Genomic DNA, 22,515 nt, shown 5'->3' on the forward strand with positions numbered 1-22,515 from the left:
AGAATGGGACTACACATTTTCAGTCTAATTCCCAAGCCCTCCTGAAGTGTAGCCACAAACCGGAGAAGACGCGCTCTGGACCAGTGCTGCCCCAGCTGCAGGACTGTGGTGCCGTTAATGGCCAGTCCCAGCTCCTGGCTGCCTACCGTCTGGCTGCCAAAACTAGCTGGGAGAAGTGAACCGCCAAGGAAAGGTGGTCTGAGTCTGCTGGGAAGAGGTGTGTTCAACAGTGTTAGAGCGAAGGAGACGTTGACAAATCTGCCATTCCAGGAATCGGGACTGGCCAGAAACCTGCTCTCTGAGGAGGGAGAGGAACAGGCCCGGTATTTCACTGAGCTGTACTCCTCTTCCCTCCCTGACCCTAGTTTCCTGTTTCCTTGCCACATTCGTAGCCTACCTGTTTTTCTTCTTGATGGTTCTGTTCTGTGTCTAGCTCCTCTCCCCAATCAATACAGGTCATGTTTCTTCTCAGGAAGCCCAGTTACCAGGATGCCAACTTCAACTGGTTTCTCTACTAACCCCCTCTACCCAACGTCTCTGTAGAGCCCTGCTCCGTGTTCACTCTGTCCGCTAGTGCGGTTCCTTAGTTTGCTCCAGAACAGAATGCCAGTTCCTACCTGTGATTTCTGTAGCCTCCCCACAGTACACACTCTTGTAAAACCATCGCAGATTCATTTCTGTCCCATCCGCCTTGCAGTGGCCTCCCTCAGCCGATCTTGTGTGGTAACAGAGGAGCTTGTGCTATCCCCCAAGCTTCAAAAATGGTGCAATGGGGGAGGAGAGACCGCAGTTAATACGGTTAAAACCAGAAAACTGGAAACGGGTCTTTCCCCGAGGCCCTTGCGTCTGGAATATCAAAGGGTGGCAGAGATAGACTAAGCTGCTGTGTCTTCTGCATAGAAAATTTATTAATGAGCTCACAGGTGACATGAGTGAGCCCCCCACACCCACCCCAGTCACTGACAGGACCTCTACCTAGTTAGACAGCCTGGACACACCCAGCTAAACCTAGGATCAAATGCTCCATCACCCTTCATAACACAAAAGGGAGTGAATCTCTACCCTGAAGCCTGCCAACTCTTCCAAAGCGGAGAAAGCAAAAATGAAGGAGCTTGCCTGTTCAGCGGGTAGAGGGACGAGAAGCAGCGTGTTGGGAGCACACAGTGTGGCAGTGAGCAGTCCCGGGTGGAGTAGCACAGGATGGAGGTAGGTAGTTCACATGGGGGGCGCTGGGGGGCTGAAGAATTTCTACAGAGGCCAGTGACAGTTCCATTCCATTTCTTTGTAAAGGAGGCAAGATGGTGCCCGCCCCAAAGGAGTAGGATGGAATGAACTCTGGCTGAGGACCAAGGAAACAACTTTCCCAGTCTCTCTCAGGGGTGCAGACAGACAGAGACAGATAGCTCCATATATACAAACTTTACACAAAATAAATAAGGAGCTGCCATCTGCTTGGCTAGGTATGGTCCTGGTTCCTCCCCCCGGCAGTGGCTGCTCCAGGGCATTAGCCACGGACCCTTCAGGCCCCAGGCATCATAACCCTCCCCTCCCCAGGAGTCCACCTCAGTCCTCACAGCTCCTCCACAACTGGAACCCGAGCCCCTTTACCCTGCGGCCCCTAGTCCTGAAGGTGTCTGGAGCAGGCTCAGGGCCAAGTACCCGCATCTCGGGTTCCTGGAGGAGTACTCCAAGGGCTAGGTTATCTGCCAGCTGGCCCCTCTGGTCCACAGAACCCCAGCGCAGTCTCACGCGGGCTCAGGCACAGATCCGTTGCCTTCCTAAGTCCCTGGCGCCCCTTCAAGGCCGGGCCCCCTGCTCCATTTGTTGGTGCTGGCTCCGCACAGCGAACCTGTTGACGTGCACGGGTATGGGCACGACAATCTTGGGGTTTCTCACGGGCTCCCCAGAACGACTGCTCACGTTGCCGGCTTTGATGCGCTTCCACTTGGCCCGCCGGTTCTGGAACCAGATCTTGACCTGCACCTCACTGAGCTTCAGGGCGTGGGCGATCTGGGAACGCTCCGTCAAGCTCAGGTATTTCTTGCAGTGAAACTCCTTCTCCAATTCCAAAAGCTGCTCGCTGGTGAACGCTGTGCGGCGCCGTCGGCTCTTCCCCCCAGGGGCTGTGACCCCTGCTGCCACCGGTGCCCCCTCCTCAGTTCCAGTCCCCAGGCTTCCCTTTAGCTTCGGTTTAGGTCCCAGGAGAGCCCCCGGGCCCCCTGCAGAACTGTCCAGGAAACCGTCGTCCTCGCTGTCACCGCCCGAGCCCTCTTCCTCCTGTTCGCTGCCCGCTGGGTCTCCTGCTGCCGCCTCGTCTGAGCTGTACACCTTCCCCTCTGCTGCGGGCCGGGCCGGGGACCAGTGGGGGAGGGAGACGGCAGGGAAGGACAGGCGGTTTGGAGGAGGCGCAAGGAGCCATGGCCAGGGGTGGGGACGGCAGGGACAGATGCAGAAGTGGGGAGGAGAGGAGACAGAGGGTCATACATCCAGGGTGGAGAACAGGGAAGGGGTTTGGGGAAGACAAAGAAACGGGAAGAAAGGTATTAACCAGCACAGATCTCACTACGGAACAGCGGGGGAGGCAGTAAGTGGATGGACAATGACCCTCATCTTTCCCACCATCCCATCTCATTCTCCTGACCCACCACCTCCCAGCTCTCTCCAAACCCAGAGACCAAGGGCCCAGTGTCTCACTCGGACAGCACCCTCGCCAGCCAGACCTCACAGCCTCAGGTCCCAGATGGGGCAGTGTGGGGCCTGGCTTACCATCCTTCCAGAGCAGTACTGTGGGATGGAGTGAAGGAGAACTGACCTTCACGGGATAGGTGGGGAGATGAGGGCTGTAGGGCTTTGTTATTCCCCAAGGAATCCGCGTCTGGCCCAGCCAGCAAGAGCCATCTCATGACCTCTATTCTTTCTTCTCATTTACTTCTTCACTAGATGTAGAATCACAGAATCTCACTTCCAGATGGCCTTCGAGGTCATCTGACCTGTCCCCCGACCTGCCCCCAAATTTGGGTCCAAGAAATGTTATCAAAGGAGCTGGGAGTCAGAGGTTTCCTCACCAACCCATTCCCAATTCTCCTTAACCAGACACTCAGCCTGGAGTGGGAGTCCCAGCCACGCGGCACCTTGTCTGTGTCCAGATTTTTCTCCCAGTTACTTAGGCCTCCTGACCCCCTTTTGATCAATAGCCTTAACTTTAAAATGCCATCATCTCTTTCCCACCTTCCCTCTTTCCTGGCCAAGGCTGCCCGAGCAGCACAAACAGCTGCTTTCTGCTCAAGTTCAGAATCCTGAGGGTCCTGAGCTTGATGTCCCCTGGGAGGACTGGAGGGAATATGGGAGGAGGAGGAGGAAGAAGCAGAAGTGCAATGGGGAAAAACACAGAGAAGGAAATGGTGAAAGAAATTTGACCTAGTAGATAACTGATTATTTGTAATCACAGGCATATAAACATTTTAATCCACGCCTAATTCTAAAATTTATTTCAACCATTGGTTTTAATCTTCTCATCTACCGATGTATTTTATCGGAACTCCAAATAACGCATTACAAATGTTTTCAGCGTTTTGAGTTTTACAAACTCCCCTGTTTTCTGCCCAAAGGACCAAAGAGCAGTGAGTGAAACAACAGGAAGTCAAAAGACAACCAACCACTAGGAAAGAGAACAGAGAAAATGCACAGTCTGTGAACTGATTGCTAAACAGCTAAATAGTTAGCTGTTTCCAAGAGAGTTCAGTGTGCACAGGCAGGAGGCCTTCCTGAACATCGGCGGGAGCGAGTCTGTGTCTGCCAAGTGTTGCACGTGCGTGCACGAGCACACTCGGAGGTTGAGAGTACGACTCAAACTAAATTCCGGGCACGGTGAGATGCTTTGTAAGACAAGGAAGGCGTGCGCGCGCCCGTGGATAGAGCGAACACCTCCCCGCCCCAATCTCCAGAGTCACCCTTTCCCTTCACGGATGCGGTCTATCTACACCTGCTCCTTTTCCTCACTGACATTTTCTTCTGGGGCCAGAATTCTCAGGCCCTGTCCACACCGCCCACCTTCATCCCAGTCAGCCTCAAACCTCGAGGGTGTCTTCATCCCTCCCCGTTCCTTCGTCTCGTGCTTCCTTCTTCGTCTGGCCTCCGCAAAGCCCGAGCGGCCCGCCCCAGTGTAGGCTCGCCCGGTCTCCCCATGCTGCTCCTACTCAGGCTTTCCACGGGCAAATGGTCTCGTTCTCCCCTTAACAGCCGCACGAGCTACCCCGGAGCGCAGCGCCGGGCCCTGTGTGGACAAGTACCGCCGCCACCCGCGGATGACGCGTCCTCACCATGCCTCGCCCCGCCCGTCCTGTGCTCTCTCCCTCATCCCATCCCCAGCCGTACCCATCTTGTTTCCTGTAAGACTTACATCCTTGGTTCCCTCCTCCGTTTCACCAAGGGCTTGTCCCCACACTAGTTTCTGCTTCTGCAGAACTTCACATGTCCCCGACTGAACTACGGACAGATCAGCTCTTCCTCATCTCTACCCACGTCTTCATCTCAGTTAAGGGTAACTCCAGGTTCCGGGTGTGCAAGCCAAACCAAACACGCAAAGGTGTGCCATCCTTCACTCCTCTCTCTCGCAGCCCGTGTCCAACTCACCCGCGAACCCTGCTAGTGCGATGCCTTGACAGCATGCCCGGAGCCCGGCGCCTTCTCGCCCCCTCCGCTGCTACCAGCCAGTCCGCGTCAGCACCATCTCCGACCCGATTCCCGGACACCTTCTCCCACCTGGTCTCCCGGCTCCGCCCTTACCACTCCCCCTGCCCATTTTTCTTCCCTCTGTTTGGAATACTATGCTCTTCACCTAGATCTTTGCTCTGGCTTGTTCCCTACCTCCTTCAGGTTTCTATTTTATCAATGAGAACCTCCCTGACCATCCTTTTAAAATGATCCTTTAAACACCCCCCCATACTCCACGGCCGGGCGCGGTGGCTCACACCTGTAATGCCAGCCTCCTGGGAGGCTGAGGCGGGAAGATCCTTTGAGCTCAGGAGTTCGAGACCAGCCTGAGCAAGAGCGAGACCCCATCTCTAATAAAAATAGAAAGAAATGAATCGGACAACTAAAAATATATAGAAAAAATTAGCCGGGCATGGTGGCGCGTGCCTGTAGTCCCAGATACTCGGGAGGCTGAGGCAGAGGATCGCTTGAGCCCAGGAGGTTGAGGTTGCTGTGAGCTAGGCTGATGCCACGACACTATAGCTGGGGCAACAAAGTGAGACTCTGTCTCAAAAAAAACAAACAAAAAAAATAAACACCCCCCATCCTCCCTATGTCCCTTCTCTGATTTTGTGTAACTATAGCACATGCCACCAATTTTATTCATTTATTTTATTGGCTGTCTCTTCCTATTAGAATATAAGCTTAATGGAGGTAGGGGTTTTAAATATTTTTAATTCACTGTGTATCTTCAGCACCTTGAAAATTACCTGCACAGAGCAGGCACTCAATAAAGACTTGTTGACTAAATAAAAGAAACTATTTCCAAGCACACTGTGTGTGCTCTCGCTCCCCCTCTCCCTCTTTCCTTCCTTTCCCAAGCCTCTCCTAGATGTTCCCCCAAACCCCACCCTACTGCAGCTTCAGTGCCATAGGACATCTTCCCCGTGTATATTACCCTGCCCACTTTTCAGAATGCCTCAGCCCTCACCTTAGCTGGAAAGGAACCCACACCCAGCGGAAATCTACAGGATCTTAGAAATCTACGAGGTGGTAAAAGAAATTAAGGACAATTACAATACCATTACTAAATCCTCTAACTTTAGTCTTTAGGACACAGAAGTAAATAATAACAGAAAGACTAACAAAAGCTTGTAAAACAGCTCAATGTTACAATCTTTTAAACAGTGCTAAAGAAAGCAGAAACCACATTTCAGGGCTTGAAGGATGAAATCATTTAGTACAGTTCCAAGCACCCAGGGGGTGTCCAATAAATCTAAATTGATGATGATTGAGATGAGGCTCCCAGGTTCCTGGATCTGGCAGGACCCTCCTGAGATCATATCATCCATCCCTCTGTCTTCAGACAGATCCATAAAATCAGGCCCACGTGGGCCAGCCACCCTCCGCGCTGCTTTTAAAGCCATCCAAGGAGCACAGGTTCACAGCCTCTCTGGGTTGCCTGATCCCGGTGGGATGCTGAGTGGCAGGGGCAAGATTTTCTTTCTGTGCCTTTATAATCATGACATTGAGCGCTCTGATAAGCAACTCTTGGAACAAAATGGGGCTGGAGCAATAGAAAAAAGAGGGGAAAGTACAGCCATACGCCCCAGAGGAGAGCGACTCAGAGAATGCGTGAGATGGACAAGGAGCGGGAGAAAGAAGGCAGGGCGGAAGCAGGCAGAAAGACCGGGGCAAGAGAGAAGCAGGGTAGAGAGGTGGCGGAAGAACTAAATAGTGAGTCAGAGAAAATGAAATGGCCGAAAACTTTACAGAAGGGAAAGAGAAAATAGGAAAAAAAAAAAAAATCATGGGAAAGAAAGCAAAAAGTGCTTTTTAAAAAACACTCCTACCTACCTTCCCCCCACGCCCCCAACCCAATACTGATGCATTTGGAGCAAAGCAAAACACTTTGCCCTGCCATTTGCTCTCTGCTGCCCCAGCAGAAGGAGCACTACAGAGAACAGCAGCCAAAGAAATGGGGAGGGAGGCAGGGGAACCAACGGGAGGAGCAAAACAGCAGTGTGAGCCTTCACAATGCAGCAATCCCAAAACAGTTTACTATTTTCTGGTGAATTAGCTAAGAAATAAATGCAAAATATTTTTATCCAATTTATAATGAATCTTAATGGTAAAAATAAAATAAAATTAAAATTGCACATAAAAATTTGTTATTGACTAAAAATTGAAAGCAGCAAATTTTTTTTTTCCCTCCCAGAGACAGGGTCCCCCTCTGACTCCCAGGCTCAAGCGCTCTTCCTGCCTCAGCCTACAGGCACGAACCACCCACGCCTGGCTAAGTTTTAAATTTTTTTGTAGAAATGGGGTCTCGCTGTATTGACCAGGCTGGTCTTGAACTCCTGGCCTCAAGCAATCCTCCTGCCTCAGCCTCCCAAAGTGCTGGGATTACAGGCGTGAGCTACCATGACTGGTGCAAATTTTTTAATAAAATTCCTATTTGCAAGATTTGATTTAGAATAATTATACATGGTAAATATAATGTCCACATAAGTTAAATTCCAACTGCAAACACTATTACTGGTTGATATGAGCAAAAATACTTGATAAACAAGATTTCATTAAAAATTTTACATGGACAATAACGATTCTGATGAGAATACTTCAGAAAAATGAAAATGTTTAAATTGGACAAAATTGGTCTGTGCTAGGCAGGCAGGCCAAACAGACAGAAAGGTTCTGTCCTTTGTGTATGAGAATGATATCATCGGTAATAAGAAGAGTATACTGAGTTTCTACCTTGCTCCCTATGGGTAAGTCTAGAGCTTGTGAAAAAGGTTTGGTTGGTTAGGGAGAATGACTGTAGGACAGACTGGTTATTAGGAAATGTGCGGAGCTCATGTGAATTCTCCTGGTAGATGCTGTTATCCTAAGAACCAGAAATCACACGGTTTGGACCACGATTTCTCATAGAGTTCATGCCAGGGGCACTGATCCGCCCCAGAGGACAGCACTCGGGCTCCGGGGATGTGCTCGCGTGGGGCCTTCCTTCTGAGAGCAGGGGAAGCAGAGGGAAGCCCCACCTCGCCAATGCGCTGGGTCAGGCTGGGAAGAAATCAAGGGCCAAAGAATCCATGGTAGTTATCCTCCAGTAGCAAGAATACCCAGCACCAGACTTGCTCGATCTAGCGGGGGAGTCCTTGAGCCACCAAGGGTGATGGAGAGCCACCAAGGGAGTGGGGGACGACTTTAGACGCCAGCTACAGAAACTCGACTAGCCCTTGTGCTTCTCCTCATTCGCCCAGGTACTGGAGCTCCTGTTCCAGTACAGCTTATAGAAAACCAATTGTCTTTATAGAACAGAATTCTGACTTCCCTTCCCTCTACTTCAAAAACAGCTACCCTACCACTCTCAGGAAAAGTTCCCTCCTGCCCTGCCCTTCCCAGGACCATGAACCTCCTCCTGATCTGCCCGGGGCAACTGCTCAGCTCCCCGAAGACAGCTCCAACTTGGGTGGGGTCCAGAGGTGGTAAGAAACAGGTCATCCCTCAAAAATGATGTATCTGCCATCACTCCCATTTCTGAACCCTCATTTCATCACCAGGCCCAGTTATTTCTCTGTTCCTTTCAGACACAGCACTTTCTCCCGTGGTTTATAACAACCAGCTCACTTTCAGTGTGTTTTCACTCATCCCATTAATTTCATGCTTCCATTATGCTACTACTTACTCCTTCCTATAAACTAGGCACAATAGGAACATTCATTTTTACTTTCTCTCTCCCCACTCTTCCCATGACTCCAAAACCATAGAATTTTCTCTACATCGCTGCCACCCAGAGCCCCTCCCGGCTTCACGACAAGTTCGGGGTGATTTCCTACCACCGAGCTCAGAGCTCCTTTCATGGTGTACTAACCCTGTCACTGCACCTTGTATGACCTTTAACTTTTCAAAACATTTTTCATTATTTATTATTTTATCTTCAAGCAACTCACTGAAGTAGAGCAGCTCTATTATTATTAGTAATAGGAGATTTAGCAACCTTATTTTCAGGTTAGAAAAATATGGAGTTTCAGAAAGATTAAATGCTTTTCCTAAGTCACACAGCCAGGGACATGGCACCATCCATGTCTAGAACCTTGGTCTCCTGTAGCTCCAGCGAATGCTCTTTCCATTTTGTCCAGTAAAATATTTTCTTCTCTCCTCCCACTTGAAGGAAAAGCCCCCTCTCTAGATGCTTCATTGGATAAATCACCTTCTTATCCAATTCGAGTTCAGATCTCATCCCTGTCACTTGCCACCACACCACAGAGCTCTAGCCTACTCATTGATACCCTCCCTTAACATTCTCAGAGAAGAGTCTTAAAACTGGCACAGGAGAGGCCTCACTGTCCAAACGGCACCTGTCCCATGACAGGCTATCTCTGCCATCATCCCCACGACAAAATTCCCACCAGGTCTTTCTCCCACTTTTTTCTGTCCTTATTGCTTTGCATGGTTTAATGTTACCAGTCAGTGTTCCTTTCATTTAAAAAATGTATTTTCTGACTTTAAAAATAATATTGCTGGCCGGGCACGGTGGCTCACACCTGTAATTCTAGCACTCTGGGAGGCCGAGGCAGGAGGATCGTTCGAGCTCAGGAGTTCAAGACCAGCCTGACAAGAGCGAGACCCCATCTCTACTATAAATAGAAAGAAATTAGCCAAACAACTAAAAATAGAAAAAATTAGCTGGGCATGGTGGCGCATGCCTGTAGTCCCAGCTACTCCAGAGGCTGAGGCAGGAGGACGGCTTGAGCCCAGGAGTTTGAGGTTGCTGTGAGCGAGGCTGATGCCAAGGCACTCTAGCCCAGGCAAGAGAGTGAGACTCTGTCTCAAAATAATAATAACAATAATACTGCCAAACTATGGAAAGAGTTTTAATGCCAGGTTTCTCTAGCTTCTAGTTTACAAGCGTCTCCCTCATCCCTCAGTCTTTCTTGTGCAGGAATCAGAACACAGAGCCAGCCTCACTGAGGGGAGAAACTTTGCACCGTCTCTCTCTGCCTCCCGGGTTACAGAGCTCCCCGGCATGGCACTCCCAGATCTCTGCCACCGCCTCAACCACTTAGCCAGCCGGGGGAGCAAGCGTGCCCTTTCAGAGTCGCTCCCCAGCACTGAAGCGGAGCTGAAGGTCCATCCTTTTCCTGCTTTCTGGTTGAGGAAGACATTTGTTTTGGGTCGGTTTTGTCTGCCCAGCATCCCCTCCCCCTTTAGTTCAGTAATAGCACCCCTTTGCTTTAGGGCACTGCCTCTTCCCTTCCACCCAGTACCCCATGGGACTGTGAGTGACCTTTCTCTACCTTCCTGACCAGGGTGGGCACGTGACCCAGATCTAACCAACCGCAACATGCGATCCTCCTGGGACACGACTCAAGCTAGTCAATCAGTCATCCTAGGGTTTTGTTTTGTTTTTGAGAGAGTCTCACTCTGTTGCCCCGGCTAGAGTGCCATGGCATCAGCCCAACTCACAACAACCTCAAACTCTTGGGCTCAAGCAATCCTCCTGCCTCAGCCTCCCGAGTAGCTGGGACTACAGGCATGCACCACCATGCCCGGCTAATTTTTTCTATATATATATTTTAGATGTCCAGCTAATTTCTTTGTATTTTTTTAGTAGAGACGGGGTCTTGCTTTTGCTCAGACCAGTCTCGAACTCCTGAGCTCGAATGATCCTCCTGCTTTGGCCTCCCAGAGTGCTAGAATTATAGGCGTGAGCCACCGTGCCCGGCCCACGCTAGGGTTTTTTATACACTAGAATCCACTGGGGTTCCAACCTGGGATTGTAAAAATTTAGAGCTGCATGTGCTTGGGCCCTCTCCTACCTCTCACTAAATGAAGGAAGCTGTCTTAGGGAGAGAATGAGATGAAGACAGAGAGGAGGGCCAGGCTGAGCGTGGGAAGGTCCTAGCAACAGTTTGCATTCATGGCTCCACTCAGGTATTGACACCTCACAGGTACATGAATCAATATCATCCTCATTTTAGCTCAAATGAGAGTTGAGCTACTGTCACTGACAGCGCAAAGAGTTCTAAGTACAATGCTGTAATTAGAAGAGATAATTGGCTGGACACCACGGCTCATGCCTGTAATTCCAGCACTTTGGGAGGCTGCGGCAGGAGGATTGCTTGAGGCCAGGAGTTTGAGACCAGCCCAGGCAACATAGTGAGACCCCCACATGGCTACAAATAATAATAATAATAATAAAAAGAAGAGGCAATAATCATATGACTCTAGGGAAAGTAAGCCTCTCCACCTCACTCCCAGAACTCTCCCATCCAAATATAATGTTTCCATATTACCTGACATTATTCACAATAATACCACTTAAAATTTTACCAGTTTGAAATTCATTTGGACTTTTACAATCTTGCTAATCCACCAGACTGCGAATCAGTTTAATCCAATGGCTTTGATCCTGACATCAAACTGAGATCAGACATATATGAGGGAATAGAAATTGTGATGAAGAAAACAGGAGATGTATTTTTTTAAATGGCAAGAAAGGGAGAACAGGCCCCACCGAGGCACAGGAGAGGGGCTTTGGGCAGCCAGGGGACCTACAGAGGACACTGAAATGTCAGATAGGGAAACCGAAAGGAGGGAGAAAAAGCCAAAGACAAATTTGAAATCTACCCCTATTAGATTCAGCACAGTGTTCTTTCCTGGCAGTCCGGTATAATCAGTTCTCAGAATACAGAGCTCTCTCTCATCGCTCCCAGGAATATCTGTCCTTATTAGTACACAGTGTCACCTAGCCTGTGCCATTCCTAGTAAAGAGAGCTTTCCCGACTTAATTCCCGGGAAAGCTCCCCACCTATTTCCAGTGCAAGGACAAAAGCAATTCCTCGGGCACCTGTTACTTTCAAGATGCCGTACAAATACCTTCGCATCCAGTCCCCACATTATTGCCCTTATTTTACCGGTGACCGCAGAGGTCAGCAGTTCCCTGTAGAGCACAAGGAAAGAGCAGCACCCGCCTCTGTATTCAGCGTTGTGGACCAAAGCCCACGCTGGCTCCTCTGTTCCGCCGCACCTTTGCTGATGCGGACCGTACACAGAGACTGGTTTCTCACATGCCCGTCACGAATCCTGCAGCAGATGGAGAAATAGCACAGGCCAGGAACCGATTCCACTACACAACTTGTTGTTCACTGCTCCCTTCCTCTCTAGGTAAAGTTGGTGGCAATTGATCCTCAATCTATTCGGCCTAGGCAAAATCTATTCCTGCCTTCACCAAATGTTTCTCTCTCTCTCGTTTAATACGGCGGCTCTACGTAGCCATAGCCCAGGTACCACCTTCCCAACCGCAGGTGACAAAGCCTTTTCCACCCTAAAGTCCAGCCCTGATTTCACCTCAAGATGCATGTATCCCAGCCGGCCTCCTCTTCCTCTTCCACAACCAAAACCAAACCACAGCTCAGCACTGAAAAGTACAGAATGTCCCCCAGGCCCTTTGCTCAGGATGCCTTTTTTTTTTTTTTTTAGAAACAATTCATTCACAACTGTATTAACTCCCCTTAGAGGCAAAAATTAAAAAAAAAAAGAAAATATTATTAAAATTAAAAAATTTATAAATAATTTTAAAAAAGAAAGAAATAATTCATTAATAAAGGTATCCCGAAAGATAAAAGCGGAGTTGTAGAGCTAGAAGCAACCTTAGAGATCACCTGCTCAAACCCTTAATTTTACCAACGAGGAAGCCAAGACACAGAGAGGTGTGGTCTGGCCAGATCACGCAGCCCGTGCTTGCAGCATCTAGTGTCATCGCAGGATGGTTGCCACCCCTTCCAGCACGCGGCTTCTGACCTTCACTCTCAGGACAGTCACATTTCCCTCCCTCCGTGGAGACGCCTCTGCCTCACTTCTCTTCCCACTCACTGCTCCAACACACAGTTCCCTTCTCTCCAGACTTCCTTCATGACACCACCTTCTCCGCATTCAGTCAGGACACCTGTCTCCCACCACCCCCAGTTCAGAAGTTTTCCTGTTTCTCCCAGTCCTCACTCTGTTTTGTTTTGTTTTGTTGAGACAGAGTCTCACTCTGTTGTCCAGGCTAGAGTGAGTGCCGTGGGGTCAGCCTCGCTCACAGCAACCTCACACTCCTGGACTCAGGCGATCCTCCTGCCTCAGCCTCCCGAGTAGCTGGGACTACAGGCATGCGCCACCATGCCCGGCTCATTTTTTTTTTCTATATATTTTTAGTTGGCCAATTAATTTATTTCTATTTTTAGTAGAGATGGGGTCTCGCTCTTGCTCAGGCTGGTTTCGAACTCCTGACCTCGAGCAATCCACCCGCCTTGGCCTCCCAGAGTGCTAGGATTACAGGCGTGAGACACGGCGCCCGGCCAGCACTTTTTGAATAGCACTTTTTGTTCATAACTCAAGTCTTGGAGAGTTCCTGCAGCCCCTGCTTTTAATGCAGATGTTTCCTTTTCATCCCTTGAGGATGGCTCCTTTCCCCTCCACGACGGCCAATGGACACACTACTTCGCCCTCGTGGCTACTTACGGCACAGTGCTATCTCCTCCTACTGCACCTTAATTCAACCCATGGGGGTCACTCTCCCATCACACCATATCCAAGCACCCTTCTCCCTCTCACCCTTTCTCCCAAGTAGTCTTAGCACATCAATATTTCATCCATATTACTCTAAACTGATAATTTTCTCCCAGCACGGCCGTATTTCCAATAAAAACCCCCAGCCTCCTCTACTGCTCCTAATCCGGGCCTCTGTGGCTGCAGCCACCACCTGCAGAGACAGCTCAGTCCTTTTCATTGGGTCAGAAGCAAAGTTTCCTCTTTCCTACCCCCGACATGGTGCGTTTACCCATTCCTTCTAAATAAAACTTCTCTCCTCCCACCAAACACTTTCCTTCTCATCAGGCCTGTTTAAGGCTCTTTCTTCTTGTACATCTACTCCGTTACTTCTTTCTCTCTCATTTAATATGATGGCTGTGCACAGTCATAGCCCAGGTACCACCTCCCCAATCCCAGATGACAAAGCTCTTTCCACCCTAAGGCTCAGCCCTGATTTCACCTCAAGATGCATGTATCCCCAGCAGCTTGGGAGGCTGAGGCGGAAGGATCGCTTGAGCCCAGGAGTTCAAGGCGACAGTGAGCTATGATCTCCCACTGCACTCCAGCCTGGATGACAGAGTGTCACCTTGCTTGTCTCAAAAAAAAAAAAATCCTTCTTTTCCCATTACTTCCAATGCAGAATTCTTGCTTCCTATTATATAGCTTCCTATTGTAACATTTCTCTCAATGCAAAGAACTTTGCTCATAATATTATGTTCCTCCTTCTTTCCAATTAAAATATTTCCCCTTCATTATTCCAATTATTGCTTCTGTCCCATTATTCCCAGTACAGACTATTCCACAGACTATTCATGCTGATCACTCTAAGAATTCTCCTCTTAATCATCTAGAATACGTATCTGCAAAATGACATGTGCCACTGCGGAGACCCCTTCTCTCTGCCAATGCCCCCGACAAGAGTTACCTATGGCACAAGGCATCTCAGCACCCCATTCCAAAATTTTTCTTTTTTCACTTCTGAGATTTATCACTGAAACAGGCGTTCTTCACTCTTTTTATGCCCTGAACTCCTTTGGTAGTCTGATAAAGCCTTCTTAGAATAATGCTTTTAAGTGTACATCTGTATACCAACTATGTTAATTAGCCAACTATATTAAAATATAGTTTAAAATATTTAAAATTGAATGTATGACAGGTTTCTTTATTAATTGATTAAACAATTTCCCTCCAAAGATTGTAAATTTATATCAATAATCAGTGTCTATGCTTTCTATCAGTGACAAAAACTTCATGTACTGCTGAAACTGTCATGATTTTTGGCCTACATTAATAATTAAAGTGAGTACCAAATTTGGCTGGGCGCAGTGGCTCACGCCTGTAATCCTAGCACTCTGGGAGGCTAAGGCGGGTGGATCACTCAAGGTCAGGAGTTCAAAACCAGCCTAAGCAAGAGCGAGACCCCGTCTCTACTAAAGATAGAAAGAAATTAATTGGCTAACTAAAAATATAGCCGGGCATAGTGGCACATGCCTGTAGTCCCAGCTACTTGGGAGGCTGAGGCAGGAGGATTGCTTGAGCCCAGGAGTTTGAGGTTGCTGTGAGCTATGATGACAGCCATGGCACTCTAGCCAGGGCAACAGAGTGAGACTCTGTCTCAAAAAAACAACAAACAAACAAACAAAAGTTAGTATCAAATTTTAGTTAGAAGTTAGTAAAAATAAAGATGCAACTTTTTTCCTACCCATAGTTAACAGCCTGACAAAAGGCCCAAAGAGTTCAGGTTAAAAACCCTACTTTAAACATTGAGACCTATGGAATTGAAAGGAATCTGAACCAAAACTTTTGGTCCAGATGAGGAAACCAAAGCCTAGAGAAGTTACATGTCTTCGAATTTCTCAGAGTGTCTCAAACATACTAAGCCCATAGTAGACATACAATTCATTCCCTGAATTTAACTAAATGACTTGTCAAAATTACACAGCTAATGAATGACAAAGTTGAGAATTGAGCTCATGTGGCAATTCCTAAATAAATGTTCCTTCAATCATATAAAGTAAATGCAACATTTGCCTTTCTATAAATGTCAGTGGAGCAATCATTCTCACTGTATGCACTTCCTCAAAAGTTCTATATCACTTCCCAAAAAATTCTCCCTCTTGTATCTAACAATACAATCTTTGCTTCTCCATCACACTATCACTTTCTATTTTCCTCTCATAAGTAAATATCGTATCTTGACAGTCATAATAGATACCTATTCAGAAATTAATTAATGGTCATCTAAAATGTTCCCTAGATACAATCAGGTGCTTAGCTTACAGCAATCAGCACTTGAATATTGTGCTCCTAGGAAGTTTCCACCGTCTATTTGCATAATTTCCATTATTATTGACAACTCTATTCAGAAATTAGCAAAACCCTTTTCTGTTTAGTTTTTTAAAATAATGTTCACTACACTGCCATCTCTCACGTTTTCCCTACCACATTCTCTTACCTTCTATATCACGCTCAACTACAAATATTTTCTTTTCTTTTTTTTTTTTTTTGAGACAAGAGTCTCACTTTGTTGCCCAGGCTAGAGTGAGTGCCTTGGCGTCAGCCTAGCTCACAGCAATCTCAAACTCCTGGGCTCAAGCAATCCTCCTGCCTCAGCCTCCCGAGTAGCTGGGACTACAGGCATGTGCCACCATGCCCGGCTCATTTTTTCTATAAATATTAGTTGACCAATTAATTTCTTTCTATTTATAGTAGAGACGGGGTCTCGCTCTTGCTCAGGCTGGTTTTGAACTCCTGACCTCGAGCAATCTGCCCGCCTCGGCCCCCCAGAGTGCTAGGATTACAGGCGTGAGCCACCGCGCCCGGCCTACAAATGTTTTCTCATCTTCGCCATGCCCAGTACTGGCATTATCTCTTGTGTCAATCTCTCACTATATTTTCATCATCCATGTAACAATCGTCTATGGAGTATCTACCCTCCTTCGCTTCCCAAGCTTCCACATTCAGGCAATCCAACCTTTTTCTCCCTGAATGCATCATTGCTCTAGAAACCCCCAATTTAAAGTTTGCTTTTGTATTTCTCCAAACGGACAGCTCTTTTCATCATTCTCTCTCGCAGTGCACAGCAGCCTCTTCACCCATCCTCTCTGGGACGCGCATCTGCAGCACATCTTGCCCACGACAAGTTGGCTCACGCTTAGCCAGGGCTCACACGAGATCATCTGTGTCCACCCCACCTGAGGCAGAATCCTGTTCTTGCCTAAGAGCTTACTGCTCTCTTCTCTCCATTATTCCTAATACACCGGAGATTCATTATTCCGCCCCGATTCAAAGCTGCTCCCCCCCCCCCACACTTTCGCATGACTCTGTTGTTACAGCTCTCTAGATCTGTTATGTTGAATATGGTCACCACTATTCACAGGAGGCTACGGACCACCTGAAACATGGCTAGCCCAAATCAAGACATGCTGGGAGTGTTAAATAACCCTGGATTCTGAAGACTTAGTATGAAAAGAGGACATATCTCATAAAGAGTGTTTATATTGGTTAGTGTTGAAATAATACTTTGGACATTTTGAGTTAAATATTATTATTATATTATTATTACAATTAATTTTACCTGTTTCTTTTTTTCTTTTTCTTTTATTTTTTTATATTTTACTAAAAAATTTTTTTCTTTGGCTTTTAAAAAAAGTTTTAAAACTTTCCTTCAGGCCGCTTAGGTCTGTCACCTGTTTCTTTTTACCTTTTGAATATGGCTACTAAAAACTTCTGAATTACATATGTGGCTTGCATTATATTTCTACTAGCCAGCACTACTTTGGGCTCTTTTGTTGATTCATACTTTAATCTTCCCTACCAGTTCAAAATTCTCTCCTCTCTATTATTTTTACTAAAAGACCTTCCCCAACTAGCCCACTGCTCCCCACATTCCAAACCTAGAACTCTTTTCAATCTACCATTCTCAATACCTTTATACCCCATTCCATTATTTCTGTCTACAGTATTTCTTTTCATTTGCTAATACAACTACTATCCCTGGAATGAAATCATAATGTATTTCTGTTTTTTCTTCATCAATTCTAGTAGAGAGTGGTATCTGTCTTAACTCTCAGCAAATTAAAAAAAAAAAAATAGTCCCTGTAATTCTCAACAGAAAGAACTTCACTCGCCATTCTCCAAATTGGCCTATATATACTATAATTTCATTCAAAGGGGCTAGTAATTGTGACATACTAAACAAACGTAAATTCGTAATAATTTCAGACCAATGTTGCTCATTCACACCAGGAGAGCAATTTTTCCTTAAAGACAGCATTCTTTCTCCAGACTCTTTTCTGGGGAGGTTTCCATTCCGGTTATTCACAGCAGAGAACTCTCTTACTTCACTCCAAATACTTGCATACAATTCCCAAAACAAAGTGCTTGTTTACCAACCATTTTTAGCAAGGGCCATGTGTCATCACTTCCCAAACTGATTTTATGTCTAACACTTCTGAAATTGCATTTTCTTTTCTCAGTGATTTCAGGAAAAACTCAAGACTGAGAAGGTGGGTGTGAGTGGCTTGGCCAGGAAGAGCTGGGAGAGTTTGCACAGAGATCGATGAGAAGCACCGGTCACAGAGAAGAGGTCCCATTCACTGTCCTCGGAATGTTTCTTCTCAAGTCTCTCCTCCTTACTACTCTGTCCCAGCCTCCCCACTATAAGCCCTTTACATGTATCTCTTCCCAGTATGAGTGACTACCTTTATTCTAGCCCTTTCTCAAAATTCCTCTGTACGGCCTCCTTCCCATCATTCTGAGCAAAGAAATTCCTTGCCTTTATTCCGAGAACACAAGTCTCCTTTTTTTGCTTCCAATATTTTCCTCAGATGATGAAGATCTTTTCTTCATCATTCCATATAAATTTCAGTTTCCCACCAGTTTCCCAGTATTGAAAAACCTTTAAAGAAAATTACTCCTAGTGTTCGAATTTGTCCTTCTTCCCCTAGAGCTTTTATTTAGCTCCCTCCCAACCCTCCCAGGACAGAACACACACACACACACACACACACACACACACACACACTCACTCTCACTCCTGACCTGGTCATATTGTCTGTTTGTCATTTAGCTTAGTCCAGAAGTCCCTCTTCCAATAAAGAGCCCTCTCCTCCCTCATACCTTCTTTGGACATTCCCAGTATATACAGCTCCTTCCTTGGTCCTTTCCTATATTCTTATCTCTTCGATATTTCTCTTCTGTTCTTACCTTTGCTTATTCCTGTCTCTCAATGTCTGCCTCTATAGCCAATATTCTATCTGCTTCAGAAAAGAGCCCCCATTATACATGTGGGTCAAAAAGGGGACCTAAAGGGGTAGGACAAGTTGCTTGTCCTCCTATGGCTTGGGACAGTCCCCTCAGTTCCCCCTTGCTGAGGGGGTCTCTCTTTCCCAGGTGTGTCTGGCGATACCTCCGGATCCTGTTGCCTCCAAAGCCATCTCTTTGATGGCCTGCCTTGCTCTCTTTTCTGCCTTAGGACCATCCCATTCTGAAAATCCTACTAATCCTTTCTTCTTAAAATCACCCTGCTGGCTACTCCATCACCACCACTCTGCCCCAGGCCCTTTCATCTTGTGGACATTTTCTCCTACCTTCGAGTTGCTGCTCTATCTTTTCCTTATGCTCCTCCTCAGAAGATGCTACTCTGACTTCAGTCATTGGATACTCCTGGTCCAACCAGGTACAAAAAGAAAACAACAGCTGCACCCCCAAAGCCAAAATGCCCAGGGCTAAAGGAGAAAAGAAGAGGAAGACAGGCCCTATGGCATCCTTCAGGTCTAGAAGAGTGATTAGCCCTTTGGACAATTTCTGGAAGGGCCCAGAAACCTATCATCAAGAACGCCTCTTCCTGGCAAAGGACAAAAGGACTCATGCATCTCCTTGTCTCTATTAGTGTCAGCCCCCAGCCTACTGGGGTCATTTCCACCTGCTAAGCTAGATGCAATGAATGATTGAGCAGAGGCGGATTCATCCTGATGCTAAAGAAGTTTAAGCTTCAAAGCCTCCACACTTGTACGTGGCCCCTATTTTTTTTTTTTTTTTTTTTTTTTTTTTTGAGACAGAGTCTCGCTTTCTTGCCCAGGCTAGAGTGAGTGTCGTGGCGTCAGCCTGGCTCACAGCAACCTCAAACTCCTGGGCTCAAGCAATCCTGCTGCCTCAGCCTCCTGGGTAGCTGGGACTACAGGCATGCACCACCATGCCTGGCTAATTTTTTATATATATATTAGTTGGCCAATTAATTTCTTTCTATTTATAGCAGAGACAGGGTCTCGCTCTTGCTCAGGCTGGTTTTGAACTCCTGACCTCGAGCGATCTGCCCGCCTTGGCCTCCCAGAGTGCTAGCATTACAGGTGTGAGCCACCGTGCCCGGCCCCCTATTGTATAAGCTTTGGCTCTCAGAACACCTAGATCTGTCTGGATAGAAGAAAGCTTTTCTGGCTTCTAGGGTTAAGGACCAGTAGGTTGGAAAGGAGAGCTCTAAAGGAATTGATCCGAAACAGGATTCAGTTTAATACACCATGTCTTTGGAGAGAGCACCCTCCCACACGCAGGATCCAGGGCTCTTGAATCATCTCTTAGCTGAACCTTAGCTGGATTCTTGACTTCAGGTCTTTGGGCCACACCCAACTTAGCCCAGCCTTTAGCCTCTCCCTTGGCTTCACGGTTGGCCCTGGTCCAGTGGGTGCTAGGACCCCTGCTAGCTAATGTACCTCCAGCCTAGGTTCCTGCTAGCTAATGTACCCTCCTGCCCCCTACTTGGTTATTCAAGGCTTGGCTCTAAATCTGCCAATTCAGTGGGACCTCAGCTACTAAGGTGAAGCCACAGCCACTGCTTTAAGACCCTCACTTTGCCCCTGCATCCAGAGCCCATCCCTGCGCTCTGGGTGTCTGGGGTCAATTCAATCCTCTCCTCAGAAGCCAAAACGTGCCCTGCCTTGCTGAACTGACAGCTGCTCCAACATACCCTCACCTTGGTCCCCCCAGGAACCCGCCCTTGTAGCTTCTCTACTACGGAAAGAGGAGAACAACGAAGGAATGCTGAAAAGGAGCCTGGGCCGAGGCTCGAGGGCTAGGATGCTGGGAGGAAAGGCAGTGATTTGGAGGAGTCCCGGGAACTCTTCAGTTAGACTTCAGGCTCCCCGGGTCCAGGGCAGGGCAGGGGCTCTCGGATCTAAAGACGCCGTGTGGGGACTGAACTGGAGTCAGGACCTGCGCGCGGTCTGTGGGTCTGAGAGGCCAGGGCTCCACGCAGGTGCCGAGACTCCGGGCAGGTTCCCGTCTGTGATTTCCCGGTGAACGCGCCTCCCGCCCGGCGTCCCCGCACTTACCGGGCAGACTCGGGAAAGTCTCTGGGAAGTGCGCGGGCGGGGGCGGCGGGGGCTCTGCCACTTTCTCCCGGGCCGGCAGCAGCTCGTCGGCTTCCAGCCCGCCCTCTGGGCGTCGGCCGCCCGGCTCGGGGTTGTTTCGGGCGGCAGTGGCGGCGGCGGCGGCGGCGGCGAGCTCGGGGGGCCCGTAGAAGGCGTCGGGCGGCTCCGCGAAGCTGGGCAGCGCGGTGGTCAGCGCCACCATCGAGGGCACGGCCTGCCCCAGCCCCGCGCAGAAGGTGTTGGTGAGGCGGCCCGCAAAGGAGGCCAGCGGGGCGAGGGGCGGGAGGCCGGCGGACAGCGGCGCGGGGGCCAGCGCCTGCGGCAGCACCAGCGGCCGGTAGGGCATGAACATGGGGTAGCCGGTGTAGACCAAGTGGCCGGAGCGCGGCGGCGGCGGCCCGATCAGGGAGTCGATGGAGAAGGCAGTGCCCGGGCCCCCGCCGCCGCCCCCGCCGCCGCTCCCGGGGGCGCCGCCGCCTCCGGCTCTCTGCATGGTGCCCGGGGCTGCAGCCGCCCCGGGGCGCTCCCCTCCGGGCGCCGCCGTGCGCCCCGCGGCTCGGGCGCCCCGCGCGGACACGCAGGGCTGGCTCCCTGCCTGCCGGCCGAGTGGCGGCGGGGCGCGGGCTCGGCGCAGTGTGGCTCCGGCGCCGCGCTCCCTCGCTCATAAGGAGGGAGGGGGCGGGTGAGCGGGCGGGCTGGGGGTGTCGCCCTCCGGACTCATCCATCTTCCTCAAATTACGCTTCACTTCCTCCCTCCGCCCGCGCCGCCGCGCCCGCGCCCGCTCCCTCCGCGGCCCGTTCCCAGCGGCCCGCCGGCCGGCCGGGACCCCGCCTGCCCCCCGCGGCCCAGCCAACTATTATTAATGGAGATTGATGAGGCCGGACGCGCCGCTTTGTGAAAGTTTGCGGCCGACGGCAGGGCGGCGGCAGCTGCCGCGCCGGGCCCGGTCCCTCGGCCCATCCCGCCCTCCACGCGGCCGCCCGGCCCGAGGGCAAGTGGGAGGCGGCGCGCCGGACGGGCGCGGGGCGGCCGCGCGGAGGGCGCTCCGGGAGGGCGGGCCGCGGGGCGCACCGCAGCGCCCCTCCGCCCGGCCGCGGGCCGCCGCCCTCAGACCCGGGCGCCCCGGCCGCCTCCCCGCCCCGACGTGCCTTCCCGGCCCCGGAGCGCACGGCGTGGCGGCCCCGAGCACGCCCGGGCGCGGCGGGCGGGACAGCTCCTCCGCCGCCCCCTCGGGCGAGGGCCCGGGCCGAGAGCCGCGACGCAGGGACGGCAGGGGGCGCGCTGCGCGCCCGGACCTGCGGCTTAGGTGGCCGCCCGTAGGGGGCCTTTTCCTCCAGGCTCCCCGCCCCATCCGCACGCTCTCCTCTGGTCTCTGTTCTCTTGGCATTGCCTCTTCCCCGTCCTCCTCGTTCACCCCTCCATCGCCAACTTCCCTTAGTCCCTTACTCTCACCCCCGTAATGTGCCCCAGCGCCCCGCACTGTGCCGAGTACTTACCACTCCTCTCACCTTCCCCTCCATCTTCTCCCATCCTTCACATTCTTCTCCCTTCTCTCACTCTTCTTCCCTTTCCCGCCCGCGCTTCTACTCCTTTTCCTAATTGCTTAGCTCTTTCCCATCTCATTCCCTATCCCAGTCCGTCTTACTTTTTTTTTTTCTTATTTCTTGCATCTTTCTCTGTATCTTGTCTGTCTGTCTATCTCTCTCTCCCTCCCTCGCTCTCCCTCTTCTGCTATTAATTTCCCTGATTGGCTCCCCGGCTCCAGCACCGCTGATGAGCCCTATTCATTCCCGGGCCTGACACTCACGACCTGCCCTAGCTGATTGCTGGGGGCTGGCCCCAGGAGCGCTGATGAGCCCCAAGGGTCAGCTGCGCTAA

General features: G+C 49.8%; 1 protein-coding gene across 1 annotated transcript; it reads right to left on the reverse strand.

Moving 5' to 3' along the window:
• Positions 1 to 1,797: 1,797 nt before the first annotated feature.
• GBX1 (gastrulation brain homeobox 1) lies at positions 1,798 to 21,129 on the reverse strand. Its single transcript, XM_012786187.3, has 2 exons — positions 20,598 to 21,129; positions 1,798 to 2,339 (listed from the first exon to the last, which is right to left on the reverse strand). The coding sequence occupies exons 1-2, from the start codon at positions 21,127 to 21,129 to the stop codon at positions 1,798 to 1,800; spliced, it is 1,074 nt and encodes a 357-aa protein (XP_012641641.1).
• Between the last annotated feature and the right edge of the window lie 1,386 nt (positions 21,130 to 22,515).

This window comes from Microcebus murinus, chromosome 9 (genome assembly GCF_040939455.1).
Source record: "Microcebus murinus isolate Inina chromosome 9, M.murinus_Inina_mat1.0, whole genome shotgun sequence".
Classification (NCBI taxonomy): domain Eukaryota; kingdom Metazoa; phylum Chordata; class Mammalia; order Primates; family Cheirogaleidae; genus Microcebus; species Microcebus murinus.

Coding starts and splice junctions, on each gene's coding strand:
- GBX1 (XM_012786187.3), bottom strand. CDS start 21,129: ATGCAGAGAGCCGGAGGCGGCGGCGCCCCCGGGAGCGGCGGCGGGGGC. Junction 2,340..20,597: donor GACTTTCCCGAGTCTGCCCG/GTAAGTGCGGGG, acceptor CCCGGCCCGCAG/CAGAGGGGAAGGTGTACAGC.